Raw genomic sequence first — 25,062 nt, 5'->3', positions numbered from 1 at the left:
CCATATTCTGTTTGATTTCTGAACATGGAATTTTAAAATGCTGGCTGTTATTGTACCTGGACTAGAACCATCTGCTGAGTTGCTCTGTGTGTTACGGGAGAAACAGTGGGGGTGCAACAAGCCATTTCCTAGGTGGCCTCGCAGAGTATCAGTTCAGAATAAAGTTATTTATTTCTAAATCAGTTTAGAAATAAACTGCCTTGGCTGGGATGTGTTTCTGTCTGGCTACCCTGGAAAAGAAGCAAAGCATCGAGTAAGCTTTCAAACAAAGTAACAGAAACCAAAACATTAGATGATCAAAGCGGTTGTTAATAGCCTTGTGGTGCTTACTGGGATAATAGTTAGAATGGTTCTGCTCTGCTCCTTGGATGGCTAAACTCCATACTCTGGTGTTCCAGACCAACTTACTCCGTCACCATCCCTAACTACCGAGTTCTATGTCTTTGTTTAAAGCTTACTCCGTCGTCGTCCCTAACTACCGAGTTCTGTGTCTTTGTTTAGAGCTTTTGCTCTGGCAACTACTCTAAGCGCTTCCCGTGCTGCTGCCCCTGTCCTGCCTAGAATGATGTCCTTGCCGCCTCCCTGTGTCTGCGTCCAGCCCAGCTTTCTAGGTCTCACGGCCTCACTTTGTTCTTGGGTCATTGGTTGTGCAGGTGTGGCTGCTCCAGTGATTTCAGGCCCATAATGATTTCTTGCGCCTTCTTGACTCTCCTCACCAGTAAATAGTGATCCGTTCATACCATGTCATAGAAATATGTTTGTTTGTCGTCGTCTATTCTATTTGGGGGCCTTGTTTTCTCAGAAGCCCGCAAAGGCAAGAATTTTGTACTGATGATATTGCTTCTGTTTCCTCCATATACATCGTCAGTGCTAAATGAGTGCATATTGGTTTGAATTGAATAGGGAGCAGTTAAGATGGGCTGGTAGGTGAAAGAGACATTTTAAGAGAGAAGTCTACTTTATGCTACTTTTCTAAATCCAACCAGGCGTCTTTTTCTCTTCAGTAGCTTTTAGGAATTTAGCAATATGAAGTAGACCCTCTTTACTCCCAGATTTCCATTTCCCATGTTGAAGCTGCATAACATGAGTTATGCGGAATGATGCTGATTTACAGATTTTAATTGTATGTTTGTGCGTTGAGAGAGAACGCGGTGTACAGCATGCAGCCATTCAGCTCACGAGTAATACATTAGCACCCACACCCGCATCTCTTCGTGGCTTTATCACTCTCCACTCATTCAGAATGTGAACTTAACTGTGTTCCACGGTGCAAAGTACATATTACAGTGATACCTGTGAATTTAGAGATTCAAGAAGACTCTGATTATATATCTCATAAATTGCAAGGATTTAGCTGATGTATAACTAATTATGTTCTGTTTGACGTGGTATTCAAATGCAGATTAAAAACTTACTGTAATACTTTTTTATGCTAAACCACAATCTCCAAACCTCCAGAGCAGACACTTCTGGTAGAGGTGTAATTCTAATGTATTATCTGTCCTGAATGGTATCTAGCACATTGACAGTTTTCTTAATAGTCTAATCAGATTTTTATCTTGCTCTTTTTTAGGTACTGGTATCTTGGGCCTCTAAAAACCAAAGCAGCCCACTTTTTCAGCACTCTTAAGGTAAATGCAGGCTACAGTATTGACATTTGACCTCTGGTATTTTGTTATTCCTTTGTGATGTGTGTATTTGGAATTTTTAAAAGTTTCTTGCTATAGATGTATATGGCATGCTCCTAAAATGGGGCCTATTTACTTACACACAAATCCAGAAAGCATTCCTGTTCTGATATTTCTCATCTGCCAACTTATTCTCTATTACCAAGCCCATATTTAATTTCATTTTAGTATTTCACTTCCCTTTGTTCATTCACTCTTAACCAAACAAACCTTGAACACAGTGACCTATATCTCATTAATTACTTGCAAATGTGTCTATATTAGTATCGAGAAGCTAACTGAAGATTTGTATCTGAATACGCCATGAAATTAAAAGACACTTACTCCTTGGAAAAAAAGTTATGACCAACCTAGACAGCATATTGAAAAGCAGAGATATAACTTTGCCAATAAAGGTCCATCTAGCCAAGGCTATGGTTTTTCCAGTGGTCATGTATGGATGTGAGAGTTGGACTGTGAAGAAAGCTGAGCGCCGAAGAATTGATGCTTTTGAACTGTGGTGTTGGAGAAGACTCTTGAGAGTCCCTTGGACTGCAAGGAGATCCAACCAGTCCATTCTAAAGGAGATCAGCCCTGGGTGTTCTTTGGAAGGAATGATGCTAAAGCTGAAACTCCAGTACTTTGGCCACCTCATGTGAAGAGTTGACTCATTGGAAAAGACTCTGATGCTGGGAGGGATTGGGGGCAGGAGAAGAAGGGGATGACAGAGGATAAGATAGCTGGATGGCATCACTGACTCAATGGACGTCAGTTTGAGTGAACTCCGGGAGATGGTGATGGACAGGGAGGCCTGGCGTGCTGCGATTCATGGGATCGCAAAGAGTCGGACACGACTGAGTGACTGAACTGAAATATAGTAGGCTTCAAACAATGCTTTGTGCTTCAAACCATGCTTAACTAGCCAAATATGTGTAGAGGTTGCTGCATTGGACAGTACAAGTATGAGACCATTGCCATCATAAGAGAAAGGTCTATCAGGCTATGCTGTTATAGGCTATACAATGAAGAATATTGGCATAGAGAAAAACTCAACAGTGTATGTTAATGAAAATGCTAATAGAAGAGGCACAGTTACCTTGTACTACGTACCATGTTGAGCTTTTATGCACATGAAAGTAGTATATTTACAGTTTGAATCTGAAAATTGGCAGATGAAGTTTCAATGTAGTAAAGAGTTTGGTTCTATGTAATGTTAACATTCAGAGTATCGAATGGGTTTGAAATTAAAGAAGTATTGTATGTCCATTGCAAAACGTTTATAAAATATAGCTCCCTTTACCTGGAGCTATCCAGTTATTCATTAACAAAGCCATTAAAGTACTAGGGGTAACCAATCTATGTGATTACTAAAATGAACTTGGAGTGCTGGGGAGCAAGGACTTTCTATGCTTAAGGCGAACTGTGTGAGTAAAATGCACGACTGCTGTTGCTTGGAGGAATAATTTCATTGGTGAAATATTCAGGAAGAAATAGAGTAGCTCCGTATTTAAGTTTAGAATCTGGGACCATATAAACTGTTTCTATCATTTCAACAGCAGACAGTGATTGCGTACCTATTGGGTGGCAAGCCCTGCTGTATAATTGGACTACTGGGTCAAATAAGACAGGTCTCGTGCCCTCAAGAAGTGTTCACGTGCCAGGAGTGAGGGCCTGGTAAATCAGCAGTTTGGCAAGTGCTAGGAGAGAAGCAGGAAAGAATAAGATGGAAGCACAGAGGAGGAGCATTTACCTCTGACTGAAGGTCAGTAGAGTCAGCCCAGAGAAGGTGACACTTCAGCCAAATTTTGAAAAATATACTAAAGGGCATTCCAAGTGCAGGGGTCAGGATGTGTGGAGGCAGAGAGGTGTCACATGGTCTTTAATTATGGCCAGTGTGGAGTGGCTTGCGGGCTGACTGCAGGTTTTGACGTGGGATCTGACCTTTATCATGAAAGCACTGGAGGGTCACTGGATCTTAAGCAGGGGAATGACAGGAGCAGGCTTTCACTTTGGCAAGGAATTGTTTGGCAGCAGAATGGACGAGAGATTGGACATTGGTAGTAACAGGCAAAGGCATCAGATAGAAGATTGCTAACACGATCCAGGTGAGGAGAGATGAGGTCTCGCCAAGGTGGTAGTAGTGAACCTTGACCCCAGAGCATTGACTCAAGAGGCACAATCCTCGACAGTCAGCAGGAGCAGGGCGTAGTCCCAGGTCTCTGGCTCGAGGGGCTAGAGTTTGGTAACTAGAGTTTTCCGTGAATGCTGATAATATCAGAGTTGGATCACATTCGTGAAGAAAGGTGAAATTCTCAGTTTGGCGCGTATCGAGTTTAACATTACCGGTGGTACAGACCAGTGAAGTCATACAATTATGACTTAGATCTGGAATTCAGAGATATCTGGGCTGAAGAAATAGATTTAAATGTCGTAAGTGTATGAGTGGCATTGAGCTATGGGTTTGTTGAAGTTACTGTTGAGAATAGGTGGGCAGGAGTAACCCATCATTTTAAAGAGCCCGAAACGATGCCCAGAAAATCCAGAGAGAGACTCTGGGAGGAAGTACTGACATAGAAGCCAATGAAAGAGAGAACTTCCAGAAGAGAGCGAGGTTTTAAGAAGCAGCATCAAAGAGCAAAATAAAGAGAGGAAAGTAAGGATCCATTGACTCTGGCAACCCCTGCAGGTTTGGTAACGTGTTAGGTGGAGGGGCCGAAGCCAAATTGAAGAAAGTTCAGGAGTAAACCGGAGGTAAGGTAAAAACTGGAGGCAGCAGAGCCACTCCTTTAAGAAACTTGACTTTGAAGGAGAGGAGATTAAAAACAGCAGAAGGTACTGAGAAATACAGGTCAGTGGAGCACTCTGGGTTCTTTGTTTTGTTTTTTTAATTAGAGAGCTGTTCATGTGTTTTCTCCCTGAAGCAAAAGTAAAAGCGAATGGGAGGAGAGGAAAGGGCACCAAAAACATGACTGATTCGGCCAAGTCCGTGAGCAAGAGAAAGGGAGTGGATCAGAGCCCTGGACTAGCCTCGGACAGGGGCAGGGACACCTTTTTCCTTGAGACAGGGGAGCAATAAAACAGAGGTCCAGATGAAAACACATTTATAAAGAGGTGAGGCAGTTCTCTCTGATGTCCTTGTATTCTTTCTGAATGGTAGGAAGCAAGGTGATCTTTTGACAGCGAGGTGGGTGGGGAGTTTGGAAGAAGGATGAAAATAGGAAGGTTTAGAAAGATTATCAAGTGACGTAAAAGACCTTAGACCAAGAGCTTATGGTGACCTGGGTATGCTCACTTGGGCGGTGTTTTCCCTGTGTCAGTACTCAGCAGGAGGCCTCATCTCCCCCTCTGATAATACTGAGCCACGATGTAGAAGTACAGACACCAAGTGACAGATTGATCGAGAACTGAGGCTTTTCAGGGTACATGTTAGAGAAGGAAGACACGAGGGCCGAAAGCCATAGAAGAATGATGTAAAATCCACTGTTCACCTGGTTGGTGCTGAGGACAGCTGGAGAGGCCAGGAGCTGGGACTCTCTGAGAGCCCGGTGTGGTTAGAGTCTTCAGGGGCCCCCAGTTCATAGCCCTCTCTTCCTCCTCTGACTTTGAACCAAGTTATGAAAACAAAATGCAGAAACAAAGCAGATGGAAATTGACATACCGGCTTTATCAACGTCAGCAGGCGTGAAGGACACAGTGTAGATACGTGGTCACAATCTGATTTCCTCATGGTCCAAATTGAATTTCTCCGCTTAAAAGACCTCCATCAGGACAGAGGCTGCTAAGTAAGCCCACTGCATGAGGAATCAATGGATGTGTGATTCCGCAGGACTCTGATCACTTACAGAGAAGGAAGAGAAGAGGTTGGGTCTTTCTGGACTTGGGAGGAGTAAGAGATGGAGTGAGAGAAGTCAGAGTTAATTGTTACTGTTTTGTAATTCACCATGTGGAAACTTGAGAACAGGGGAGTGGTTCACCCTGAGAGCACTGAGCACAAAAATATCAACTGGAAGAATAAGGGTAGTGATTAGATAATGGGATACCAGGGCTTTAGACTTCTAAGATGGAGTAGTTCTGGGTACTGATAAGGACAAGGATGTGGCCATGGAAGTGGGTTGCTATGTAGGTTGGAGGCAATGTCAAGGGCTGAGAGGTTAGGGTATTATTTTAGTAATCCTTGAGGACACTGATGAGACCCAAGATGGTACTGGACTCGGGATGCCAGGAAGACGACAGATCTGGAGTGTGAGAATGATGGCCTTTGAAGCAGGAACAAGAAGCCTTGGGCTGGATTTCGAGGCCAGACCAGTGTGGCCTCTGAGTGGAACATGCTTCCCGAAGTAAAGGAAGTATGTGATGCAACTAGATTTCATCAGTCTCATGTGTGTGTCACCATCTCTAAATGAATGATAAATTTCTTATGGTGTGATTCTATGCTGGTTCATATTGAGAAGCTCCAAGAGTTTGTAATTGTGTTGCATGATAAACATTTTTTTCCCTTCATTGAAAGGAGTGGCCTCAGACTCATCAAGCCTCGATCTCGTACACGGGACCTACAGAGAGACCTCCCAGTGGAGAAGAAGAGACCCCGCCCCGGCCCTCCTTGTATAGGAGAATATTACGGAGGCTCGCGTCCTACTGGGCACAACCGCAGGGAGGTGAGGAGCCTGGGGACTGGAGGTTGGAAAGTCCTGGGCAGCTCAGGACTGCCTGAGGCAGACCCCACACCAGTGTCAGACCCTCCCAGAGTTGGGGAAGCCTGAACTCAGCCCTCGATGTGCACAGCGCAGGCCCAGACCAGCAGCAGCAAGGTCCCAAGAATGGGAACAACAGCCTGTGTCATTCCTGACTCCCAGCGACTCCCTCTTTCTCTTGCCAGCCTTTATGTCACTGTAGCTGCTTTTGTTGGGTTGTCTCAGGCCTAGAGATTCCATTTTGAACTTGGCTCTTTATCCCATGTATAAAAAGTATGAGATAAAGAAAATTAAGCCTGGGATTCCACAGATGGCCTTGGGAGGCCATCTGAGCTGCTGGCAGCTGGCCGCGGGTGGCAGTGCTGAAATGTTCGTGGGAGATAACTGACTTGTATTGGATGCATTCACACAGCCCTGCAAGAGGTGAACCCAGAGGTCTGGAAGGAAGTGCAGTTGTCCACCCTTGAACTGTCCATCACAACCCGGAACAGTCAGCTTGACCTGGCAGTAAGTGTGCTTTTTTTTTTTTTTTTTAATTAGAAAAGCATTTCGGAAAAGTGACAAAGGCTACAAAGGCTGCACACTCTTCTAGTAACTTGGTGTTTTTATTTTTACCCTGTGGGGGGAGAGAGGGGTCAGGAACAAGAGGATGTGGGATCCCTTTGAGGAATAACAGCATGAGAAGAAACAGCTGAGTGCAGTGCCTAAAAGCTCATGGGGCTCTGGTCAAGCATCTGTCACCAAGCTTTGTGCCTGGAGAGAACTGAGGGCAAAGGGCCTTTAGCAGTGGAGTTAGTCTACTCCTGTTTGTTATAGGAATCACAAGTTGCAGAACTTTTACTTGAGTAAACATCTATTATTTTTGTGACTGTATTAAATATATAGATTTAGATCTCCAGGGAAGAAAACTATATATATATATACACATACACACACACAAATATCTGTATTTACATATTTTGAGTCCAATCTATTGACATGGATTGTCCAATATAATAGCCACTAGTCACAGGTAGCTGTTTAAATTAATTACAAAATAAAATTTAAAACTCATTTCTCCTGCTATGTGTCACGTGCCATATGTGGCTAGTAGCTACCATATTGAAAAGCACAAATATAAAATATTTCTACGGTGCAGAGAGTTCTCCTGGAGAGTGCTGATACGGACAACAATGCTAAAAAATATTCTGAAATAAATCAGAGGTTAGCAAACTGGTCTGCTACCTGTTTTACTACAGCCTGCAAGCCAGGAATTGATTTTAAGTTTTTAAATGGTTGGAATAAAGTCAAAAAAGGAATTATATTTTGTGATAGGTGAAAAGTTATACGAATTCAAGTTTCAACATCCATAAGTAAAGTTTTACTGGAACAGAGCTGTGTTCATCCATATCCGTGTTGTCTGTGGCCATTCTTGTGCTGCAATGGCAGAGCTGAGTCATTGTGACAGAGACTGAATGGCCCAAAAGCCTAAAACATTTACTCTCTGACCATCCACAGTCAAGGTTTACTGACCCCTGGTCTAGAGGAAACCTTAGTAGTTTATGTTAATGAAGATGCCGGCAGGAAGGTTATTCTTAACCATGGACCAATACTATGTTTAGCTTTTAAGTAAATCAAAGTAGTATGTTCACAATTGACCTGGTCAATCTGAAAACTGGCACATGGAATTGAATGTATGGATGTAGTATGGTGAGTAAGGGAGAGAGGTGCAGTGGGAAGCTTGATTCCAGTATTAATATTCAGAGTGTAAAACTAATGCATGTCTGTTGTATAACATTTGGACCACATAGCTCTTTTCACTTTCTAAATTGATTCCAGTTGGATTAAAAGGTTAAATGTAAAAAAAATCAAAATTATGAAAGTACTAGAGTGAAGTCTTAAGTGATTATCAATATAAACTTGGGAGGACAAGACTAAACTGCCACCTGAGGCAAAAGTCATATTGACACATTTGTGTACTTCTAATAAAAAATAAACAAAAATTTTTGTGAAAATTGGAAAAAATATTAGGATATGATAGACCCAGAATTCATAGCTTTCCTTTATACTAAACTGTTATACTAATCAATAAGAGATGGACAAAGGATTCATATAAACAACAGGCAGAGGACAAAAATAGAAATTCACAGAGGAAGTAAACATAAAAAATCACTGGTATTTACTACATGAGAAGCACTGTGTAAAAGAGAATTGTACATAGTGTCAGCGCATGTACTCATCATAACTGCACTATCAGGTGGATATAATGTCTATCTTAATTTCACAAGTAAAGAAAAAAATGCTTAATGTCAAAGAAATACAAATTAAAATCATAAATATTGAATGGCCGTAAATTAAAAATCATGCTAGTTTCCAGTGTGGGCGGGGAAATGGGCTATCAGGTATTACTGGAGGGAAGAGGGCTCAGAACACCCTTTCTCCACGGCATTGTGGCAGTATATATGAAGCAGCTGAAATACAAGCACACCACTGGCCCTGTTAGCATATTTCTAAAAATGTATCCATCAAAAATAATCAGATGATGTATAAAGACAAGACAATCCCTTATTTCTTACATAATGGGATTCTGGAAATGTTGGTGGCAGTGAATGTATTAAGGTTAAAAAATACTCGGTTAAAAAGAAAGATAAGATTTCTAATTATGCATTTCCTTTATTCCCAGTCTCTGATGATATGTATTTCCAGTGTTTTGTTCATGTTCTTTAACCTTGTTCTTTGCTCTGATGATTGAATACCAGTGAATGGATCGAGTTCAGCAAGCAGGTGATTGTGGCTAGAGATTAGCTGCATTCAGAATGCCGAAAGCTTTTTATCTTTGTGCCAATTATAAAAGTATATGATCCTGTGCTGCTTATCACTGGCAGCAGTGCATTCATTTTCTTTTATTCCAAAACCTTTTTGTCAAAATAAAAGCTAATGCAATAAAATATTCAAAGACAATAAAGCTGCCATGTAGTAGCTCAAAATGTTCATTTATCATTTAAAAAGAAAAAGTCCATTCAGAGTCTGAAAGAAGCTTTAGGGGTGTAGAATGTTTGAAAATTAGGATCTTTTGCAGAGCTATGTTCACTGTATTTATCATTGCAAAATACATGAAACAAAACTAATCAGGCAACTGATTAAATAGATTTTGATGCGTTTAGTTGCTCAGTCATGTCCAACTCTGTGCAACCCCATGGATTATAGCCCCCAGGCTCCTCTGTCCATGGAATTTGAATACTGGAGTGGGTTACTACTTGCTACTCCAATAGATTTTGGTACATGTATTTAAATGTATTTAAAAGTTTCTCTACCAGCATGGAAGATGTTCGTTGTATATTTAAATGAAAAACCAGGTAATATGATTTGCATCAAATGATTCCATATATATGTTAAAAAGAAATACTTCCACTTCTAATTGAATTTTGTGAATGATAGAGTTCAGTTCAGTTCAGTTGCTCAGTCGTGTCTGAATCTCTGCGACCCCATGAACCATAGCACGCCAGGCCTCCCTGTCCATCACCAACTCCTGGAGTCCACCCAAACCCATGTCCATCGAGTCGGTGATGCCATCCAACCATCTCATCCTCTGTCGTCTCCTTCTCCTCCTGCCCTCAATCACTCCCAGCATCAGAGTCTTTTCAAATGAGTCAGCTCTTCACATCAGGTGGCCAAAGTATTGGAGTTTCAGCTTCAACATCAGTCTTTCCAATGAACACCTAGGACTGATCTCCTTTAGGATGGAGTGGTTGGATCTCCTTGCAGTTCAAGGGACTCTCAAGAGTCTTCTCCAACGCCTCAGTTCAAAAGCATCAATTCTTCGGTGCTCAGCTTTCTTTATAGTCCAGCTCTCACATCCATACATGACCACTTGACTAGAGGGACCTTTCTTAGCAAAGTAATGTCTCTGCTTTTTAATATGCTGTCTACGTTGGTCATAACTTTCCTTCCAAGAAGTAAGCATCTTTTAATTTCATGGCTGCAGTCACCATCTGCAGTGATTTTGGAGCCCAGAAAAATGAAGTCAGCCACTGTTTCTACTGTTTCCCCATCTATTTGCATGAAGTGATGGGACCAGATGCCATGATCTTAGTTTTCTGAATGTTGAGCTTTAAGCCAACTTTTTCACTCTCCTCTTTCACTTTCATCAAGAGGCTTTTTAGTTCCTCTTCACTTTCTGCCATAAGGTGGTGTCATCTGCATATCTGAGGTTATTGATATTTCTCCCGGCAATCTTGATTCCAGCTTGTGCTTCTTCCAGCCCAGCGTTTCTCATGATGTACTCTGCATAGAAGTTAAATAAACAGGGTGACAATATACAGCCTTGACGAACTCCTTTTCCTATTTGGAACCAGTCTGTTGTTCATGTCCAGTTCTCACTGTTGCTTCCTGACCTGCATACAGGTTTCTCAAGAGGCAGGTCAGGTGATCTGGTATTCCCATCTCTGTCAGAGTTTTCCACAGTTTATTGTGATCCACATAGTCAAAGGCTTTAGCATAGTCAATAAAGCAGAAATAGATGTTTTTCTGGAACTCTCTTGCTTTTTCGATGATCCATTGGATGTTGGCAATTTGATCTCTGGTTCCTCTGCCTTGTCTAAATCCAGCATGAACATCAGGAAGTTCATGGTTCACATATTGCTGAAGCCTGGCTTGGAGAATTTTGAGCATTACTTTACTAGTGTGTGAGATGAGTTCAATTGTGTGGTAGTTTGAGCATTCTTTGGCATTGCCTTTCTTCTGGATTGGAATGAAAACTGACCTTTTCCAGTCCTGTGGCCACTGCTGAGTTTTCCAAATTTGCTGGCATTTTGAGCGCAGCACTTGCACAGTGTCATCTTTCAGTATTTGAAATAGCTCAACCGGAATTCCATCACCTCCACTAGCTTTGTTTGTAGTGATGCTTCCTAAGGTCCACTTGACTTCACATTCCAGGATGTCTGGCTCTAGGTGAGTGATCACACCATCGTGATTATCTGGGTCGTGAAGATCTTTTTGGTACAGTTCTTCTGTGTATTCTTGCCACCTCTTCTTAATATCTTCTGCTTCTGTTAGGTCCATCCCATTTCTGTCCTTTATCGAGCCCATCTTTGCAGGAAATGTTCCCTTGGTATCTCTAATTTTCTTGAAGAGATCTCTAGTCTTTCTCATTCTGTTGTTTTCCTCTGTTTCTTTGCATTGGTCTCTGAGGAAGGCTTTCTTTTTTCTCCTTGCTATTCTGTGGAACTCTGCATTCAAATGGCTATATCTTTGCTTTTCTCCTTTGCTTTTCACTTCCTTTCTTTTCACAGGTATTTGTAAGGCCTCCTCAGACAGCTGTTTTGCTTTTTTGCATTTCTTTTTCTTGGGGATGGTCTTGATTCCTGTCTCCTGTACAATGTCACAAACCTCTGTCCATAGTTCATCAGGCACTCTGTCTATCAGATCTAGTCCCTTAAATCTATTTCTCACTTCCACTGTATAGTCATACAGTGGTTTAGTCGTCTGGTGGTTTTCTCCACTTTCTTCAATTTCAGTCTGAATTTGGCAATAAGGAGTTCATGATCTGAGCCACAGTCAGCTCCCGGTCTTGTTTTTGCTGACTGTATAGAGCTTCTCCATCTTTGGCTGCAAAGAATATAATCAGTCTAATTTCAGTGTCGACCATCTGGTGATGTCCATGTGTAGAGTCTTCTCTTATGTTGTTGGAAGAGGGTATTTGCTATGACTAGTGCGTTCTCTGGAGAAGGCAGTGGCACCCCACTCCAGTACTCTTGCCTGGAAAATCCCATGGATGGAGGAGCCTGGTAGGCTGCAGTCCATGGGGTCGCTAAGAGTCGGGCACGACTGAGCGACTTCACCTTCACTTTTCACTTTCATGCATTGTAGAAGGAAATGGCAACCCACTCCTGTATTCTTGCCTGGAGAATCCCAGGGATGGGGGAGCCCGGTGGGCTGCCATCTATGGGGTCACACAGAGTCGGGCACGACTGAAGTGACTTAGCAGCAGTGTGTTCTCTTGGCAGAACTCTATTAGCCTTTGCCCTGCTTCATTCTGTACTCCAAGGCCAAATTTGCCTGTTACTCCAGGTGTTTCTTGACTTCCTACTTTTGCATTCCAGTCCCCTATAATGAAAAGGACATCTTTTTTGGGTGTTCGCTCTAGAAGATCTTATAGGTCTTCATAGAACTGTTCAACTTCAGCTTCTTCAGCGTTACTGGTTGGGGCATAGACTTGGATTACCGTGATATTGAATGGTTTGCCTTGGAAATGAACATCAGAGGTAAGGAGCAGCAGCTGCGCTTTGCTGGGGCAGCCATGAAGAGAGACCCCAGGTCCAAGGTAAGAGAAACCCAAGTAAGACGGTAGACACTGAGAGAGGGAATCAGAAGGCAGACAGACTGAAACTACAATCACAGACACCTAGCCAATCTGATCACACGGACCACAGCCTTGTCTAACTCATGAAACTAAGCCATGCCATGTGGGGCCACCCAAGACGGCGGGTCACAGTGGAGAGGTCTGACAGAATGTGGCCCACTGGAGAAGGGAATGGCAAACCACTTCAGTATTCTTGCCTTGAGAACCCCATGAACAGTATGAAAAGGCAAAAAGATAAGACACTGAAAGATGTACTCCCCAGGTCGGTAGGTGCCCAATATGCTACTGGAGATCAGTGGAGAAATAACTCCAGAAAGAATGAAGGGATGGAGCCAAAGCAAAAACAACACCCAGTTGTGAATGACCTGGTAATGGAAGCAGGGTTCAATGCTGTAAAGAGCAATATTGCATAGGAACCTGGAATGTTAGGTCCATGAATCAAGGCAAATTGGAAGTGGTCAAACAGGAGATGACAAGAGTGAACATCAACATTCTAGGAATCAGTGAACAAAGATGGACTGGAATGGGTGAGTTTAACTCAGATAACCATTATATCTACTCCTGTGGGCAGGAATCCCTTAGAAGAAATGGAGTAGCCATCATAGTCAACAAAAGAGTCCAAAATGCAGTACTTGGATGCAGTCTCAAAAACGACAGAATGATCTCTGTTCGTTTTCAAGGCAAACCATTCAATGTCACAGTAATGATAGAGGGTGAAGCTCTAATTTTATTTTCCTTCCATATAGAAAGCCAGTTGTCCAAGCATCATTTATTGAAATGTGCCCCACCCCTCCCCCCTCCCACTGATCTGCAGTAAACCTGTCATACATCAAGAATTTGTATACATGGAGGTGTTCCTAAGTCTACTCTGTTGCTTTATTTTTCTGTATTTGTACTAGTACTATGCTTGTCTTAATTACTAGTTTTAGAGTAAGTCCCTCTGTTTTTCTTCTTAAAGGGTTTCTTGGCTATTCTTGGCTCTTTGACTTCAATAAATCTCTTAGAATGTTTAAGTTCTACATAAATATCTGTTATAAAATCGATCAGGATTCCATTGAACCTGTAGATCAGTTCGAGGAGAAATGACATTTTTTACAACATTGACTCTTCTGTCATATAAACATGGCATATCTCTTCATTTATTTAGGCTTTTAATGTCTTTCAGTGAAGTTTTATGATTTTCTTTAACATTTTGTCTTGCTGAGTAGATTCCTGGTTATCTTAATTTTTGACATTGTTGTAAATAGTGTCTTTTAAAATGTCATTTTTTAACTGATTTAGTAGACGGTCATGTAATTGATTTTTTTATATTGATGCTGTACCAGCAACCTACAGTTCTTATCATGTTTATGGATTCCTTTAGATTTTCAATAGGTTCAGTCATGCCAACTGCAAATGGTGCAGTTGATATGATTTTTTTCCTTTCAAATACTTAACCTTATAACCTTTTGCCTTGTCACGTTGGCTAGGACCTCAGTACTGGGTTGAACAGAAGCAGTATTGGCAGGAGTCCTTGTCTCATTCCTAATTTAGAGAAAAAGGCTTTACTGCTTCATTCTTGAATTTGATGGTTTTTTTTAAAAATAGATAGCCTTTATCAGATTAAGGAAGTTCCCTTCCATTCCTATCTTAGTTTGCCAAGAGTTTTTATCATGAGTGGTTATATAATTTTATCAAGTACCTTTTCAGCCACTACTGAGATAAGGCTTTCTCACTGAATCTGTTGTATTACAATACATTGATTTCTACACTTGCACGCTTTACAAAAGTCAAATCCTAGACTCGTATATATATCCACTTACCCCTTTTGATGTCTCATATACATTTCAGTCTTGGCATGTCCTGAGCTCCTCAGCTTCCCTCCCACCCCCTGAAAACCGCCTTATTCTCACTCTTCCTCCAGCGCAGCTGATTGTCACTCCATTCTTCTAGTTGTTCAGGCCAAACATCTTGGATACTCCTTGTCCACACCTGAAACCTCTGGGGAAATCCTAGTGACCGCGCCTTCTGTTAATGAATATTGCCAGCACGTCACAGTCTCCCCTGCCAACTGTTCCAAGCCAGGGTTGTATTTTAGCCCAATTATTACAATAGGTCCCTAAGTGGTCTCCCTTCCCCTTTCACTCTTCTCTAGACACAGTATCCAGAGATATCCTTAAAAAAACAAAAAGCACATCACATTTCTCTGCTTAAGACCTTCCAGTGGCTTTTTGCTGCGCTCAGCCTAATGGCCAGCTTCCTTGCAGGGCTGTCCAGTGTCTGTCCTCTCTGATTTCTCCTCCTCTTGTCTCCTTTTCCCACTCTGCTCCGGCCGTGCCGGCTCCATGCTGTTGTTTCCCACGTCACACCTGCTCCCACCGAAGGCCCCTGCCCTGCCAGTATCCGTTGTGTGGACTGCGCGTCCCTAGACCAGTGGTTCTCAAAGTGTGGGCCTTAGATCAGCAGCAGGAGCATCGCTTGGGACCTTTTAACAAAGAAGGTTCTCGGGACCAACCCCAGATTATTGAACTGTAAGCTCTGAGAATGGGGCCGAGTCTGAATTTAACAGCCACCCTGGTGACAGAAAGCTTGCCCTGGGTTTCCACAGTTGCTGCACCTTCCTCAGGTGTCTGCTTAGAGGTTACCTCGTCATATTTCTAATATACTCTATACCACTTATGCTAATGCACATACTCTCCAGCTTACTATTTTTATACTAGCATACTCTAGCATACTTCTAATATTTGTGATCACTTATTACTTTATTATGGTTGTGTTTTGTTCATCCCTTCACTGCCTCCGGTAGAATGTAGGTTCCTTGTAGGCAGAAATGTTCGTGTTTCTGGTTCGTTGAGGGGACCCTAGCACTTAGAAAAGTTCATGGTACAAAGATGACAATAAGTCGTTTAGTAAGAGGTGACCTTAGAGCAGAGTTATCCCTCTGTGTTTTGTAATTCCTGGTTGAGATGTTAAAGTTGTGCTTTGGTTGAGCCCTTTAATCTTGGGCAAAGGCTGACAGCTTGCAGAGGCCTGGGGATGACCCTGGGGCTATGAATTTTGAACCTTTCCAAAAAGAACAAAATTCTATTTGAAGCAGACCCAGAACGATTGGGATTGATTTATAGAGGGCCAGATTGTATTGCTCACTACCAACTGGTAGTAAATTTCGGGGGTGGCCAAAGAACCAAGTCTGTTTTTTTATAGCCACTTCCTTGTAGCTTAGTTCTTCCAGAACATTCTGTGGTTGGGAATGCAGTGTTTTAAAAACATTTGTTGTTGTTTAGTCACTGAGTCACATCCCACTCTTCTTGTGACCCCTTGGACTGTAGCCTGCCAGGTTCCTCTGTCCATGGGATTTCCCAGGCAAGAATACTGGAGAGGGTTGCCATTTGCTCCTTCAAGGGATCTTCCCAACCCAGGGATCACACCCACAACTCCTCCATTAAAAACACTTCCATTCCATGGCATAAATGGATTGCTGCTCTTCAACTCTGGCCACTCACTAAGTTTGCATGTAGAGAGTTAAAAAAAAAATCCAGATACTTCTCCACACTAAGAAGCCGATCAAGCTGGTATGGTGTGATGCTGACATACAGTGAGGGTGGAGGCTTGCTGGGAGAGAGGCTTGCCAGGGAGGGGACCCTTGAGACTGTAACAACTGTTATTATCAGCAAGCAACAGAACTTGACCAACCTCCAAACCTGAGTTTTTACCTAGCTTATGTATATAGTCAAAAAAAAAAAAAAAAGCAAGCAACGGAGATGAATTTTATGGTATGTAAATTATGCTTCAATAAAGGTCTTAATGAAAAAGGAAAGAAGGACTGAAAATATACTCAGGATTAAGTCATTCAAAGTCAAGTCCCTTCTGTAATACACAGCTCCAACCACGACCCTCCAAGGCTAAGAGGGCAACAGGGTCCATAGGCCAAAATTCAGAGCATTAACATTAATTTTCCTAACTTTTCAGAGCAAAGAAGACTTTATGAACATCTGCATGGAACCCAACACCGTCAGCAAAGGAGACTTCATCACTATAGGGTAAGCGGACTGGGGTTTGTAGGCAGTGAGGCTTTAAGTGGTTTGTGTTTTCAGACTTTACCAATCCGAGCGCCCAGAAAGTCCAAGCAGAGATCTCACTGAAGACTTGCGTGGTTTGGGAACTGTAGCACCCTTTTGTTTTTGGGGTTGGCATGCGTAGTGCATGTCTCCTAGTTTGGCCTTCCCCTTGCATTTTGGGAAGATCAGAGTTTGGGAACTGTCTTAGTCTTTTGACTGAAATGACAGGAGTCAGTGTAACATGGTATCCTGGCCAGAATTTTGGCCTCAGGGTCTGAACTACTGGATACAAATCTTGACTTTGCCACTCACTGGCCTCATGATCCTTTACCTTCCCTGAATCCTGGAGTGGAATAACATAATTGCTTCTCTCTCTCAGGGTTGTTTTTGAGTCTCATATGAGGGACTGTGTGGGCAAAGTCTTTTATCAGCGTGAAGTACCATCAGTTACCATTCATGTCAGCTCACCTTGCCTCTTCCCAGGGCATTAATGAAAAGGTATTGAGTACCTTGGACATTTTCCAGACTTTTTTTTCCCTTTTCCACTACAAAATACCCTCCCAAGTCCTGTCTGATTTGTTAAGCCGTACCTCTGCCAGAGTTTTATTGGTTAAGGATGCTCTCAGCCTTCCGCCAGACTTCAGAGCGACTGAGAAGGCTGTGTGTTACCATGCCAACTGGAATCTGCTCCATTTTTTCCTGAACTCTGTCTCAGAGCTCCCTCTTGTGCCCACGTAAGGGTTAGACATTGCTGCTGCAGCGGCCGGGTCTCCATGGCTACCTCAGTCTCTGTGCCAGCACTGGCAGCACAGTGTCTTTGCTCAGTTTGGGTGGTTCTCGCCTTGGGTACCAGTTCTTCAGATGCTGAATAGCTGCTTCTGCAGCCTTTGATTTACTTGCTGTAACTATAGTAAAAGGGAGGAAGGGAAAAGTCTCTTCTCCTAGGAAGGGTCCAGAAGCTACACAGTGTCCCACAAGCCTGTGGGACCAGCTATATTCGAATCTCCTTCATAATGCTGACACCCAAAACCAGAAGGAAACACTGATATTGCTTAAATTAGACGAAGTTATTATGGTGCACATGGTTGCTGTCATCATCTGCAGCAGCAGCAATAACATAGTTTCCTTTTGGTCTCTACGGGAAGTGAAATCAAGTCAGCTTCCTCTGAGTATCTGATTAGAACACTGTAAAGTTGCTTTAGAAAACCGATGATGTTTAATTGAAAGAATTACTATTGTTAGTTAATGATAAAGTGAAGTGGAAGTCGCTCAGTCATGTCTGACTCTTTGCAACCCCATGGACTATACAGTCCATGGAATTACTATACAGTCCATGGAATTCTCCAGGCCAGAATACTGGAGTGGGTAGCCTTTCCCTTCTCCAGGGGACCTTCCCAACCTAGGGTTTGAACCCAGGTCTCCTTCATTGCACGTGGATTCTTTACCAGCTGAGCCACCAGGGAAGCCCAAGAATATTGGAGTGGGTAGCCTATTCCTTCTCCAGCAATTAGTGATAAAGATGGACTAATTTTCTTAGATTTAGCTTTTACCCATTTCCCACTGACTCTGACTAGCTGCAGGGTGTATATACATGAGGGTGAGTGTGTATAGAGAGGCTAATAGTTTTATTTCAAAGCCATGTAGTCAAGGTCAAGATGCAGTATTCTAAGTAGACTGTTTATATCAATACGGAGAATCATACAAAAGCTGCTAAGGTTGGTTGTTCATATAAATCCATCCAGTTTAAATTAGAATAAAAATTTTTCTCTTTCAAGTAATAGACTCACAAGAAGTACCAAATATCAAAAGTTTAGTACTTTTTTATAAAGTATTTCATTTCATTCCAGTTTTTAAACTTGGGATTTTTAAATAGCCCAAGAATTAGGTATACATGGAACTACTTAAAATCAGTTGAGAGAAAAATCAGTCTTCATGCCCAGTTCTCTGCAATAAATAAACCTTCTCAATCTAGAATGTATCTCAATACTAAGCAAGAAGCACTGGGGGAAGAATTATTCACAGAACCCCATGGTTCAAGACACCATGAGTCCATGTATTTGACTTTACCCAAAGACGTGCAGAACTCGCTTTGTCCTGGCAGTCGAATGCAGTTGCCAGCACTGGTTTCCAAGGTTGCTTTTTCCTTTACCGACAGAAGTAAAAAGGTGAGAGATCCCAAGCTGCATGTTGAGGGCACCGAGTGTCTCCAAGCCAGCCGCTGCACTCTGCTGCTTCCAGAGGTGAGCAGGGGTGAGCGGCCCTACAGCTTCGGGTCTTTTCCTCTTTGGTCTTCCTTTCTGTTTTTTCTCCCTCCTTCCTATTAACAGACCCTTCCTTAGGTACCTCATACCTGCTGTGTGCTGTGCCAGGCTCTGGGTTATATTAAGGGAGGCCTGAAAAGATGGCAGAAAAGCCCCTTCGGAGTCACAAGTTTAGAGTTTGGCTCCTGAAGACTTCCAGTGTTGTCAAGCCAAGGTTCTATAAAGTGATCCTTCAGTTTCCTGAGCTTTTATTTTTCTGAATGTAAATTATGCGAATGGTTACTATAACAACCCACAGAATTCTCCAGTGTGCAAATGATCATGGTGAATTCTAGCTTCACATTTTTAAAAAACGATCTGGAAGCGTTTTCAGGATGGCAGTAAATTTTTCTGTACTGGGAAATGCCAAGCTATGTGGAATAACCTATAAGTGGGGAAAAAAAGTTACTACAGATGGCCTCTGAAGACTTGCATGTTAAACTAAGGTGGTCAAAAAGGACTGTAGGTAAAACAGAAGGTGTCCCCACAGTGGCTGGTACCATAGTTTCAACACAGCAAATGTTGAATTAAACGCATGAGTTATGGAAGGGTTTTCTAGAATTTGTAATATTAATGGTGCTATACCTTAGGTGTAAAGGTAAGCAAGTCCTAAAGAACTTGATTATTATGAAAATAATCAAGTGGCTGTAACGGCTTTCCTAAGAGAACTGGCTGTGTTGCTCACTTTTCATTTGGGCAAGATTAGGGCCGAGAAGGACATACAAATCTTATATGAATTCCTTAAAGATATGACAGGACCCCGTCTTTCAATAAGCATTTAAAAACGATAACCTTGTTTCACAAATCCCAAAATACTCTGGGAGGAGGCAGAGGCCACTTAAACCTTTTTCATGGTGGTGAAGTAAGCTGAAAGTCGCTCAGTCGTGTCTGACTCTTTGCAACCCCATGGACTATACAGTCTATGGAATTACTATACAGTCCATGGAATCCTTTCGGCCAGAATACTGGAGTGGGTAGCCTTTCCCTTCTCCAGGGGATCTTCCCAACCCAGGGATTGAGTCCACGTCTCCAACATTGCAGGCGGATTCTTTACCAACCGAGCTATGAGGGAAGCCCCCCTATTTCCAGAACCAGCCCTGTGTCTGACACAGGCACTGAAATCTCTTTAAAGAACAGGCTAAATCCTCAGAGAGGATGCGGTTTTCCCTAACAACCTGCCCAGATGCTCAGAGTGATGACGAATCCCAGCCAGCTGTGGGCACAGCTGTTCTGAGAGTCCTCTTCCCCCACCCTTCCACCCCTCCTCCACACAGGGCACAGGGGGCGCCTTCAGCATCGACAGTGAGGAGTACGAAGCGATGCCCGTGGAGGTGAAGCTGCTCCCCCGGAAACTGCAGTTCTTCTGTGACCCTCGCAAGAGGGAGCAGCTGCTGCAGAGCCCGGCCCAGTGAGCGGGCGGCACGTGGGCGCCCGAGACTGCACTTTAGGCCACCCCGGGACCAAAAGGGAACCAAGGCCTCCTCTGTCCCCCGCAGTGTTGTCAGAGGACCCCCAAGGGCCGGTTCACGGCAAGTAGCACCCCTCCCACCCGCTAACCCCCGTCCCCCTCTCAGTGCTTTCCAGCTTTGCAGCCAGCTTCCCAGCAGCTTATGCTCGACTCCGCTGTGTTGGCCCGGTCCCTCCTGAAGACCGCTTTTCCTAAGACTAGTTCCAGGAAATCCCCACCCGCAGTGGCCAGAGAAGGGCTCGACCTCGACAGCGCCCCCTGGTGGGGAGCAGGATCCTCCTTTGCGCTGGTCCTGCGGTCACCTTGGGGCTCCCAGGGAAGCAAGCCACCTGCTTTCCCGCCACTCTGCCTGTTCGCAGGCCCTTCCACGGGTGCTGCGACTTGGTGAGCTGCGACTCCGCTTCTTTCAGTTTACTCTGCCCAAGCAAAAAACATAGGGGGAGGTGTGTCCCTCTTCAGCCATGGCTGAAATACTGTCAAATACTCTTCTCTCCCACCTCCCCGCCTCCGCCCCGCAGTCCTGCTTCTGAAATGTTGGTTTGCCTGAGAACCACGTAGGGTGCATGTTGAAAACTGACTTAGTCGGGGCCCATCCCGAATCTAGTAACTCGGTTTGGAGGGCGGAGCCCAGGAATCGGCACTTTTTAAAAGGCAGGCCACCCTCCCCAGGTGGTTCTACTAGGAGAGGTACCCCGAACTGAATGGGGCGGTCTTGTAAAGCAGCGGTCCACACACACTGTACGTCCTAAAAGTATTTTGAAAAATCATGTAACCCTTCGCAGTTTTAAGTTGACAGCTAAAATTTTTCATGGGAAGTTAGTTGCAAAAGTACATACTTTCTAGTGTCATGTAAATATTGATATTTTAAACTAAAACTGTTACATCACTCTTTTAAACATTTTCAGTGTAATTGAGATACATAGCAATTTGACACTCATCATCCATTTACAAAAATAAACTAGTAAGTTGTTTAGTCATTGAAAAATGCTGCTTTTTCTTATATGTGTATTTCCATACCACTTTTTGCAAAGAATGCTATCATAATGTAATGTTTTTGTGCTTGAATTTTTTTTAATTGGAATTGTCTTCTTGCCAACAAAAAATATAAATGGAAATAACATTTTTTAGTTCGTGTCAATTAACTCAAGAGAATAAATGTTATAAATTATTGAAATACGATATTATAAATTTTTGAAAATTAAAAGTTAACATTTTATTAGAATGCTCTTTATCCTGAGTTGATTTATTGAAAAACACTTTTTTTTTTGTTTAACTCGTTTTTGTTTTTTTATTTTACATAGTAGTAGTGTTGATTACAGTGTTGTTCCAGGTATACAGCAAAGTGATTCAGTTATGCAGATATGTGTATCTATTTTTTTCAATTCTGTTTCCATTAGGTTATTACAGAGTGTTGAGCAGAGTTCCCAACCAACATTAGGTCCTTGTTGGTTTTCTGTTTTAAATATAGCAGTGTGTACATGTTGAGCCCAAACTCCTAATCTATCCTCCCCACCCACCTTGCTGGTAACAGTAAGTACGTTCTTTGGGTCTGTGTTTTGTAAATTAGTTCATTTGTATTTTCTTATTTCATATGATATTTGTCTTTGAGTTATTTCACTTAGTATGATAATCTCCAGGTCCATCCATGTTGCTGCAAACGGTATTACTTTATTCTTTTAAACGGGTAATAGTTCTCCTGTATGTACCACATCTTCTTTTACCTATTCATCTGTCCACAGACACTTAGGTTGCTTCCATGTCTTGGCTGTGGTAAATAGCACTGCAGTGAACACTTGGCTGCATGTATCCTTTCCAGCCACGTTTTTCTCCAGATATACGGCCAAGAAAGGGATTGTAGAATCATGTGATAACTCTAGTTTCTTAAGGAACCTCCATACTGTTCTCAACAGTGGCTATACCAGTTTATATTCCCACTGACAGTATAGGAGGGCTCCCTTTTCTCCACACACTCTTCAGCATTTATTATTTGTAGACTTTTTGATGATGGCCATTCTCAGTGGTGTGAGGTGATGTCTCATGACAGTTTTGATTTGCATTTCTATGGACATGGAACAACAGACTGGTTCCAAATAGGAAAAGGAGTTCGTCAAGGCTGTATATTGTCACCCTGTTTATTTAACTTATATGCAGAGTACATCATGAGAAACGCTGGACTAGAAGAAACACAAGCTGGAATCAAGATTACCGGGAGAAATATCAATAACCTCAGATATGCAGATGACACCACCCTTATGGCAGAAAGTGAAGAGGAACTCAAAAGCCTCTTGATGAAAGTGAAAGTGGAGAGTGAAAAAGTTGGCTTAAAGTTCAACATTCAGAAAACGAAGATCATGGCATCCAGTCCCACCACTTCATGGGAAATAGATGGGGAAACAGTGGAAACAGTGGCTGACTTTATTTTTCTGGGCTCCAAAATCACTACAGATGGTGACTGCAGCCATGAAATTAAAAGACACTTACTCCTTGGAAGGAAAGTTATGACCAACCTAGATAGCATTTTCAAAAGCAAAGACATTACTTTGCCAACAAAGGTTCGTCTAGTCAAGGCTATGGTTTTTCCTGTGGTCATGTATGGATGTGAGAGTTGGACTGTGAAGAAGGCTGAGCACCGAAGAACTGATGCTTTTGAACTGTGGTGTTGGAGAGGACTCTTGGGAGTCCCTTGGACTGCAAGGAGATCCAACCAGTCCATTCTGAAGGAGATCAGCCCTGGGATTTCTTTGGAAGGAATGATGCTAAAGCTGAAACTCCAGTACTTTGGCCACCTCATGGAAAGAGCTGACTCACTGGAAAAGACTCTGATGCTGGGAGGGATTGGGGGCAGGAGGAGAAGGGGACGACAGAGGATGAGATGGCTGGATGGCATCACTGACTTGATGGACATGAGTCTGGGTGAACTCCCGGAGTTGGTGATGGACAGGGAGGCCTGGTGTGCTGCGATTCATGGGGTCGCAAAGAGTCGGACACGACTGAGTGACTGATCTGATCTGATAGTGATGTTAAGCATCTTGGTCATCTGCGTGTCATCTTTTAGGTCTTCTGCCCATTTTTTTGTGGAGAAGGAAATGGCAATCCACTCCAGTGTTCTTGCCTGGAGAATCCCATGGACAGAGGAGCCTGGTGGGCTACAGTCCACAGGGTCACAAAGAGTCAGACATGACTGAGCGATGGAGTCACATGAGCTGTTTATAAATTTTGAAGATTAATCCCTTGTAGTTCAGCTTATTTGCAAATATTTTCTTCTATTTCCATGGGTAGTCTTTGCACTTTGTTTATGGCTTCCCTTCCTCTTCTGTTCTCTTGTGATTTGATGACTAACTTTAGTATTGTGTTTGGTATCTATTGTAGGTTTTCTTTTTGCTGTTACCATGAGGTTTTGATACAGCAGTCTATGTATAAATATGATTGTTTTAAGTTGGTAGTCTTAATTTCTAATGCATTTCCAATATCCTGCATTTGTGCTCTCCTCATGATTTCTGGTTTTGATATATTTGGAATATTTGAATCATTTACAGATGATTTCCTACCTTTACTGTGTGTTTGCCTTGACTGGTAAGCTTTTCCATTTGTAATTTTCTTGTTTCTAGTTGTGGCCTTTTCTGCCTAGAGAAGTTCCTTTGGCGTTTGTTGCAAAGCTGGTTTGGTGGTGCTGAATTCTCTTAGCTTTTGCTCGTCTGTAAGGCTTTTGATTTCTCTGTCAAATCTGAATAAAGAGTCTTGGTGGGTAGAGTATTCCTGGTTGTAGGTTCCCTCTCATTACTGTATATATACTGTGCCATTCCCTTGGCCTGAAGAGTTTCTGCTGAGAAATCGGCTGCTAACCTTATGGGAATTCCCTTGTATGTTGTTACATTTCCCTTGTTGATTTTAATGTTTTTCTGTCTTTAATTTTTGTCAATTTGATTACTATGTGTCTTGGCATGTTCATTCTTGGGTTTATCCTGCCTGGGACTCTGTGCTTCCTGGACTTGAGTGACTGTTTCCTTTCCCATGTTAGGGAAGTTTTCAGTTATTGTCTCTTTAAATATTTTCTTAGGTCCTTTCTCTTCTCCTATGGGACCCCTATAAGGCGAATGTTGTTGCATTTAATGTTCCCAAGATCTCTTATATTGTCCTCATTTTTGCTCATTCTTTTCTTCATTATTCTGATCCATGGCAGTGATTTCCACCATTCTGTTTTCCAGCTCATTTATTCTTCTGCCTCATATATTCTGCCACTGATTCCTTCTAGTGTATTTTTCATCTCAGTTATTGTATTGTTCATCTTTGTTCTTTAAATCTTCAAGGTCTTTGTTAGATATTTCTTGTATCTTCCTGATCTGTGCCTCCATTCCTCTTCTGAGATCTTGGCTCATCTTTACTATCATTACTCTGAATTCTCTTTGAGGTAGATTGCCAGTCTCTACTTCACCTAATTGTTCTTCTGGGGTATCTCCTTTTGTCTGACTTTCTGACAGTTCTTCAGGCTGTAGGGTAGTAGTTCTTGCTTCTGCTCTCTGCCCCTGGCAGGTGCAGCTATCTAAGAGGCTTATGCAGGC

The 25,062-nt window shown here is 42.6% G+C and overlaps 1 protein-coding gene and 1 long non-coding RNA gene across 2 annotated transcripts in view; one reads left to right on the top strand and one right to left on the bottom strand.

Annotated features, from left to right (window-relative positions):
• Positions 1 to 21,725, top strand: part of AGK (acylglycerol kinase) — a 100,888-nt gene extending 79,163 nt beyond the window's left edge. Inside the window, exons 11-16 of the mRNA XM_027538814.1 lie at positions 1,574 to 1,631; positions 6,175 to 6,322; positions 6,771 to 6,865; positions 16,647 to 16,717; positions 18,891 to 18,975; positions 20,310 to 21,725. Of these exons, the coding sequence (XP_027394615.1) occupies positions 1,574 to 1,631; positions 6,175 to 6,322; positions 6,771 to 6,865; positions 16,647 to 16,717; positions 18,891 to 18,975; positions 20,310 to 20,447 (595 nt within the window). The 3' untranslated portion in view covers positions 20,448 to 21,725. The remainder of the gene's footprint in view (positions 1 to 1,573; positions 1,632 to 6,174; positions 6,323 to 6,770; positions 6,866 to 16,646; positions 16,718 to 18,890; positions 18,976 to 20,309) is intronic.
• LOC113891123 lies at positions 1,102 to 6,165 on the bottom strand. Its single transcript, XR_003510668.1, has 2 exons — positions 5,326 to 6,165; positions 1,102 to 1,293 (listed from the first exon to the last, which is right to left on the bottom strand). It is a non-coding gene; the product is annotated as an uncharacterized LOC113891123 (long non-coding RNA).
• Positions 21,726 to 25,062: the final 3,337 nt, after the last annotated feature.

The sequence above is a fragment of the Bos indicus x Bos taurus genome, chromosome 4 (assembly GCF_003369695.1).
Source record: "Bos indicus x Bos taurus breed Angus x Brahman F1 hybrid chromosome 4, Bos_hybrid_MaternalHap_v2.0, whole genome shotgun sequence".
In the NCBI taxonomy this organism is placed as follows: domain Eukaryota; kingdom Metazoa; phylum Chordata; class Mammalia; order Artiodactyla; family Bovidae; genus Bos; species Bos indicus x Bos taurus.
The sequence above is the reverse complement of the archived record's forward strand: the minus strand, read 5'-3'. Positions and strand labels throughout refer to the sequence as shown.